The following is a 7,806-nucleotide window of genomic DNA, read 5'->3' as shown; positions in this document are numbered from 1 at the left end:
CCTTTCTCATATTTTCGTTCTTCCTGCGCTGGTTTTAGTACATGTGGTGTTAGTGCGAATTCCCCCCCCCCCCCCCCGGCGCCGGCCCCCCCCCCCCCCCCCCCCCCCCCCCCCCCCGCAACTCTTGATCCTTCGCTCCAGACGGCTCGGATTCATTGTAAAAATAGACCTAGAGTCTAGATTCTAACGGTATGCCTTCATGAAAACTGATAACGCCAAGAAACCTGTTCAGTAGCGTTGCATGCGCACCAGGTCTTAAAGCTTAAACCTCTCCGGTTTCAACCTGCAAGTACACGGATCAAGGCCGATATGTCAAATCTTAGGTCTCGTACCTTCTTGACTAGATGATGTTCATACCACATTCCTCTCTTGACATTTAGAGGTTCCAATCGGGCCTAGCCTTCCAGAAATTTGGTCGTCCCATACTATCATTAGACCAGTTCGTCCGTTGCTTGTGAACCTTGGCGTTGGGTCGGTCCACTCGACCCCCACGCAGATTCTTTCCCGTATCTAGGTATGAAGCTAATCGACGATCGTTCGAACACGGGCCACACATAGCTAGGCTCATAGTGTGCATCTTGACATCCATACTAAAGTCGGCACTTGCTAGTAGTTGAACTAAAGTCTACTAGTAACATTGAAATGGTTTGCACAAAGTAGGTATCGAAACTCCCTTGATATGTGTTTTAGCAGCATTCTAGAAGGGATTGAAAGCATCCAATGTTGAAAAGATCAGACCATTCTCACACTCTCCCCTGATTCAGATATTTGTAAATTGTAACACGCCACACAAAATCACATGCTTGGAATAAACCATATTCTCTGTCTCAATACCTAAGTCAGTCAGAGCAAGAAAGGCAACTCGTACTGACTATCGCCATGCATCTATCAACCCTAACCCACCGTGGAACGAGGGTGTGTGCGTATCAAGGACACGATGGACAGGTGGAATGGTTGCTCAAAACCTGAACGGTCTCACTCGAGATAAGTCTCGAGACTTGCCCTGCTTTACTGTCGCAAAACTTTCAGAATCCGTATAATGTTTCACCGTCGAGGTCCGGTCCCGAAGCGCTGGGCTGGGAAGCTCGATGGGATTACGCAAGCTCGCAAGATAGAAAAATGCCCAGACCTTAGGTATGTAGGTCTACTTGCGATTACGTACCTATCCAGCCTCGCGGAGAACTGAATACGTTAGGTGGCAGGTACACTCCCTCGGCCCAGTTGCGGCACTGCGCATATGGAGATGTCAACACGCGTTACTAGGAGTAGAGGAGTACGTCTACGTAGGAGCGGAAGATAAGGTTGCCTTATCTAGGCTGTACGCTGGACGCACGGGAAGGATCAGGAACGGATAAGTACCATGCACACTGCAGCATTTATGCTGAATTCAGAAGGGGGGGAGGGGTGGAAAGGGGGGTGAATACAACGGTCCCTGTAAATCAAAAATGTCGACGATGTTCGAAATCCCAATAGGATCCGGCATGCCTGATTCGCTTTAGACTGCCGAGAAGAGTGCCGATCCTTGACCGATCATATTGCAACTCTGTGTACCTAGTTCGTACTCTATCTCGACGTTGCATCGTAGGGTTTAGTCCCTGGTAAAGTACGCCTGTCACACACGTTCGCGCTCCGGTGAGGGGATTGAGAATTGTTAATTGTAAATTGTGGTAAATTGTAAATTGCATGATGTGGTATGTACTCCTTATTTTCTATTCTCGCAAGACGATCAAATTAATTTGCATGTTCTGATTTCTGCATTGCCGACATTACTACAGTTCGTGATGTTCTCATTACCAAGACCTGTCTAAGCTCAATAAATAACATGGAACCAATTTATCGATCCAACGCTTGTGCCTGACACTATATCGTAAATTAATTAGCATGTCATACAGTGGTATTTCGTAGTCAAAGTGGAATCTGGGCAGACGTACCATGCTGTGATATACACCTCGCCTCTGAAGGAGAGTACTATGGGTGCCAGATTCTAGAACCTGCCCATCGCCAACGACGAAGATAATGTCGGCGTTTTGAATGGTAGCGAGCCGGTGGGCGACCACTATCATAGTCCTACTTTTCTTCGTCCTCTCAAAGACACCTTGCACTAGCTTCTCCGTCTCCGAGTCGAGATTAGACGTAGCTTCGTCAAGGAGAAGGAGTCGTGGATTCCTGACCAGGGCTCGAGCAATCGATATTCGCTGTTTCTGCCCGCCGGATAGTAATACACCCCTGATACCCACTTTCGTATTATAGCCTTCTGGGAGCGAGCTCACGAAGTCATGTATTTCGGCATCGCGACAAACTTGTTCCAGTTCCTCGTCGGAGATAGTGTCAGGATCCACTCCGAGAAGGATGTTTTCTCGGATAGTGCCGTTGAACAGGGATGGCTCCTGGGCTACCAGTGAAATTGTTTTCCGGTAGTCCCTTAGATCGATAGTGTCAATATCGATATCGTTGTACGTGATGCTTCCGGATTTGACACTGTAAAATCTAGGTGGAACTATGAGCTTTAGCTATTCGACGAGAGGATACCTAAGGATAAGACTCACCTTTCCAATAGAGAGATGACACTGGTCTTTCCACAGCCTAAATTATGTAAGTTTCAAAGTCATATGTTGCTGTTGCTGTTGGTGGGACTTACCAGACGGGCCGACGATGGCGGCGAATTGACCTTTTTCGATCTTGGCAAGTTAGCAATTAATGACATTCCCCTGTGGGCGGCGCGCTTACAGTCATGGTCAACCCGTTTAATACAGGGGCATCTCGCGTCGGGTATCTAAACCAAACATCTCGTAACTCGATCTTGACACCTCGCTTTTCCTCGTCAACTGGTTCATTTAGAGTGATGCCTCCATCGTCCTCATCTTTCTGTCTCATAGCCTGAATTCTGTTTGCCGCTATGGTCGCTTGCGCAATATCTAAAAAAGGTGTCAGCATTATCCATAGAACGCGCGTTATTGTTCAGGCCTTACTAGGTCCAAAACTGAGCCATTGTCCTGCTCCTGTGGCACCCTAGATCGTTTCGGTTAGCTCTCTTATCCGGATTCGTCTTGAAGCTAACAGGATGCTTTACCTGGATCACGGCAATATATACAACCACTAAATAGAGGTATTAGCTCATGTCTGCAATAAGAACCTTAAGCGGCTTACAATAATTAAACGTCTGATATTCGCCTTTCACAAGCAGGCTGCCTCCATACCTATAGGATTAAGAGTTAGCAATCTAGATACGCTCATTTGTCTTGCGTGAAAACATACCATAGAACAAAAGCCATGCAAAGGAATGGCAGGCTGTCACTTGCTGAAAATACCAATGTAGCTAATCGAGCTCGGACGAAGGCCTTCTTCACATGCGTCTGCAGTAATTCTTCGTATCTTTCACAGATGCCTTCCTCGAGTGTCAGTGCAGTCACTGTCCGAATAGCTCCGATTGACTCGGTGGCGAATTTGGCGCTCTCAGCGAAGACCTTCAGGTTCATGGCCTCGAACCTCTTTTCAACCCGGATGCGGAAGAAACCGGCGGCGACGGCCAGGGGTGTCGCTGATGATAGTGCGACGATAGTGAGCTTCCATCCGAAGTAGAAGGATATGATCAAGCACCCGACCACGCTAAAAATTGAAATTGCGGCGAACGTCATGTTGTTTCCGAGTAGTTGTTGCAGCTGGGTAGGATCACTAGCCACGATTCCCGTTAGAGCTCCTATCGACCGGCCTTCGCCGTCGAACCAAGATACTCTCTTGGAGACAATGTTTTGGAAGTACTCCCGGCGATAAGTAGAAGTGATTTTCTACAAGGGTTAGCAAGGGGTGATTATGTAGGGGGGTTATACTTGACATACGAAAGAAACAACCGTTGAGGAAAAGCCCAGAGCAAAGTAGCCTACGCCAGCCGCGGATGCTAATGCGACGAACATGAGGCACCAGAAATCAGTCAGCGCGACCAAAGTGTCTCCCCAATATGCGAATGACGAAATGAGCGCTGCGAATATGAATGCCTGCACAGGCGGACTTGCTACACCAAGCATTAGTAGGGTCTACGTCGGTTGAAAATCCATGGAGAACTTACCACCAGCAACTAAAGCACTAGACAACATCACCGTGTACCATGGCCAAAATGGCTTCTGCTCTACAAGTAGTGCACCGAAGCTTCTAAGCACACCCTTCTGTTTGTGCTCTGGCTCGTCGACCACGGTACTTTCGCTATCCCGGGGTTCTTCCTTGGTCTCATCAAGAGTCATGATATCCATGGTCCTCTTTTCCACTTCCGTGACCTCGGATGAGGTGTCTATGGAGTCTGTGTCTCCCATCGACAGTTTTTGAGAATTAGTAAGAAGCCAGTAAGGCCCGCCAACCTTGGCCATGAGAGCTTCGTGGGTTCCCCATTCGACAACTTTGCCCTTCGCGAGTACCACAATGTTATCTGCTTTCTTGACTGTCGACAGCCGGTGAGCTATCATGATCGTCGTTCGGCCCTTGGATACCTTATCGAGAGCAGCTTGGACAACCTTTTCGCCGCGAACGTCGATTGAACTTGTTGCTTCGTCCAAGATTAGGATCTTGGGTTGTTTGACTATGGCTCGAGCAATTGCTAGTCTCTGGCGCTGTCCACCACTCAACTTGATACCGGCATCACCCACATGTGTCTCGTAGCCCTCTGGGAGACGAGAGATGAACTCATCGGCAAACGCTTCCCTGCAGGCGTGCTCTACTAGTTCCCTCTTCTTGGCAATATCGGTATTTTCCCATTCTGTGCCTATTAAACCATTTGCAACATTCTGGAAAATGGTCGTGTTGAAAAGAAATGGTTCTTGTTGAACGAGGCCGATTTGAGATCTCCACCATTTGAGATCTATGTCGGTTAATTTTGTGCCCCCTATTTTTACGGTGCCATTGCGGAAAAGGGAGACCTGTGAAAAATGACAGGGTTAGTACCTACTAAACCAAATCTTGGCAAGTCATTGGGCCATTTCTTACCATTTTCTTGTCTTCCGCATCACCATCTAACTCGTACCATCGTTCTATAAGTGCTACAACTGTGCTCTTACCAGATCCCGAAGGACCCACGATGGCGGTGGTTTTCCCTGCTGGAAGAACTAAATTCAAGTTATCGAGGACCTTGAGTTTCGGTCTCGTTGGATATGTGAAATTGACGCCCCATAGCACGATGTCCCCCGATGCAGATACGTCAGGGTACTTGAGTCCCGAGGTGGCTTGACTTGGCGCATCAATACCATTAAAGAGTATGCTGGCTGCGCCCGCTGCGCGAGCTGCGGCAGAAATTGGTGCCGCAATTCCGCCAATCCCCATTACTATCATCATTATGCACATCAAAACCCTGTGTATACGTAAGCTATGACTGGCAGTATTTTTTTAGTGGTGGAACTAACGTGATCAGCGTCCCGACGTTGTCAATTTCCAGATTAAGGAGCAACTTGACGGCGAACCAGAAAGTAAGAGCAAAAGTCCTGTTGAAGTATTAGCACATGGCTTTTTCGGCGTTAATATGAGATGCTAACCCATAAACACTGAAGTAAACTGAGAGATTATGTTAGCAAAATACCTTCTTGACGAAGAGAGTTACTTACTAATGCCTTGCTGAATAGCGACAATCTTTGACAATCGAAGACCTCTGCGCTGCGCCTCGTCCACCCACTCCTTGTACTTCTTCACCATCTTGATTTCAGCTCCATATGCAGCCACCATCCTAATGGAGCCGAAAGCTTCGCTTGCGACTGCAGATCCTTTTATGTTGGCATCCTCAACCTCCTTCAAATTCTTGACGACAAAAGGAATAGTGAGGCAATATGTTATAGTGATAAGAAGCAAGCCACTGCTGGTTACTAGGCTCAACTTCCAGCTTCGAGTAAAAGCAATGACAATTGACGAAGCAAACAAAGACAAATTCTGGATTATTGCGACTAGTTTTTCAGATATTCCGTTCTGGAGAGTATTTGCTGTAGTTGTGATGATGGCAGCGACTTGGCCAGGGGGTTGAGTATCTAAGAGAGACACAGGTAGGCTAAGTAGAGCTTTGAAGTAAGCTAAACGCATTGCCGAAGAGATGCGTAAACTCATAGAACGAAATCCTAACTTTGCACATTGTGAGTGTTGGCTCTCGTTCAGGGGGGCGTCAACTTACAGTAGCGACATATCCCAACACAAATCTAGCTACAAAGAGGTACACCATGAAAAGGCTATATAATTCTGGATTTAGCTTACTTCCGACGAGCGCGACTTTCATAGTACTTACGAATATTCGTTGATGAGCGAAGTATAGTGTGCTTTTGCACCATCGGCGTTCAAATCGGACCTAGCACTTGCAATAGCTCCAACAAGTTGGCCTAAGTTATTAGTAACTATTATCGGTGACGATTCTAGAATTTCACGACAACATACCAAAGACGATTGTCATTAAGGGGAAGGCTACACCAGCGCCACATGCGGCGGCGGCGGAGATGAACAGAAATACTCTGTCCCACCATGTTGAATAAGTGAAGATCCTCTGTGCCCAGGTTAGCATTACCAACAAACTTATGGTGACGAAACTTACGAAGAAATTTGAAGAGGTTTTCTTCAGCTTTGACGGCTGGTTGGGTGGTGTGGTACCCTGGCCTTTGGGGGTTGCTGGAGGAGTAACAGCATCAGCAGTGGGAGGTTGAGGAGCAGTGATCGGTGATGCAGGTCCAACACTATTTCCAGGAGAGGCTGAAGGAATAGGGGAGAGGATGGTTCCTCCTTCTTGTGACTCTGGAGGTTTGGCGAGGGAAGATAGTGATGGCTTCAAATTTAACAAGTTGTGTTGACTAATAGGTCGCGAGGCATCATGCTCCGTCAACGAGGCTGCTGTTGACGAGCCAGATATTATTGAGTCTGTTCGACCATGGGGAGCAGAGGCTGCTAGAAGTTCCATAGTTGAGGAGTCCCTTGTGATACCAGGTGACGGGGGACTTTCCTCTATCGAGATCGAGACAGAAGTATCTACCCTGGGAAAATCTGAAGTCGCGATACCCTCATGCGACACATGTATGGGGGCTTCTTGATTAGCCGGGCCCGAGAGACCAGCAGAGACCTCATCGTGTGGGCTCTGAGAGGCTTCGGGCAAATTGGCATCATCTTGCCCCATGTTGCATGTGCGCAAAGGCGCGACTTAGATGCTATGCAGTAAGAAAACGACTAACAGACCGAACAGACTAATGACAATGCCTAACCACTGGATTTAGCAAGAAAAGGAAAAGTGTGTATATGTACGACCGAAGGTTGGGACAAGGATCAAACGTCCTAGGAAAATCAAGAAAAGCCAAACAGAACTATTAGAGCGAAAGGATATCATAGAATCACTAAGTACAAAACCATCTGAAGCTCGAAAAAGGGACCCCTAGCATAAGGGCCATAAGGAGCGTGGATAAAACACGATAGGGTTGGTCGGAGGCATGCTCCGCTAAGTAGGAACTAAGAACACTAAGCATCAATTAAAATAAATGAGCCGATATACCCCATTGCAGCCCATTGGCAGGGCCCCCCCTTGTCGTGCCTTATCCGCGTACAGGTCTCGGGAGTATTGGAGGGATCGTCATGCCGCTAACAGATGGACCCCCTGTGCTGTCCTAGCTGCCGATCATCTCTTCAATATAAGCATGCATTTTCCAATAGCTAACGCGGCATATCAACGAGCTGGCTGCTGGCTTGGTACTTAGGGCCAACAACTCCCGTGTAGGCGCGTGAAAAAGCAGGTCGTCATTTACGTCGTCAACTTGCTTCGTATCGTGCATATAGTATCAATTCCATTTTCTTTTGACAAAATTCTCTCAT

General features: G+C 47.6%; 1 protein-coding gene across 1 annotated transcript; it reads right to left on the bottom strand.

Moving 5' to 3' along the window:
* Positions 1–1,641: 1,641 nt before the first annotated feature.
* F4807DRAFT_406071 (P-loop containing nucleoside triphosphate hydrolase protein) lies at positions 1,642–7,452 on the bottom strand. Its single transcript, XM_047996262.1, has 19 exons — positions 6,548–7,452; positions 6,394–6,499; positions 6,248–6,338; positions 6,137–6,191; positions 5,583–6,087; positions 5,514–5,532; positions 5,385–5,462; positions 4,972–5,332; positions 4,064–4,904; positions 3,837–4,009; positions 3,256–3,785; positions 3,148–3,197; positions 3,071–3,096; positions 2,970–3,009; positions 2,728–2,915; positions 2,639–2,678; positions 2,547–2,583; positions 1,932–2,487; positions 1,642–1,860 (listed from the first exon to the last, which is right to left on the bottom strand). Exons 1-19 carry the CDS (start codon positions 7,118–7,120, stop codon positions 1,834–1,836), a joined length of 4,296 nt encoding a protein of 1,431 aa, XP_047859664.1. The 5' UTR covers positions 7,121–7,452; the 3' UTR covers positions 1,642–1,833.
* Between the last annotated feature and the right edge of the window lie 354 nt (positions 7,453–7,806).

This window comes from Annulohypoxylon truncatum (genome assembly GCF_022578515.1).
Source record: "Annulohypoxylon truncatum strain CBS 140777 unplaced genomic scaffold F4807scaffold_1, whole genome shotgun sequence".
Classification (NCBI taxonomy): domain Eukaryota; kingdom Fungi; phylum Ascomycota; class Sordariomycetes; order Xylariales; family Hypoxylaceae; genus Annulohypoxylon; species Annulohypoxylon truncatum.
The sequence above is the reverse complement of the archived record's forward strand: the minus strand, read 5'-3'. Positions and strand labels throughout refer to the sequence as shown.

Excerpts from the sequence above, each read along its gene's own strand:
- F4807DRAFT_406071 (XM_047996262.1), bottom strand. The coding sequence starts at position 7,120 with ATGGGGCAAGATGATGCCAATTTGCCCGAAGCCTCTCAGAGCCCACAC. Across the intron at positions 3,786-3,836 it reads CCTCAACGGTTGTTTCTTTC|AAAATCACTTCTACTTATCG; the intron begins GTATGTCAAGTA and ends TAACCCTTGTAG. Across the intron at positions 3,010-3,070 it reads TATATATTGCCGTGATCCAG|GGTGCCACAGGAGCAGGACA; the intron begins GTAAAGCATCCT and ends GAAACGATCTAG.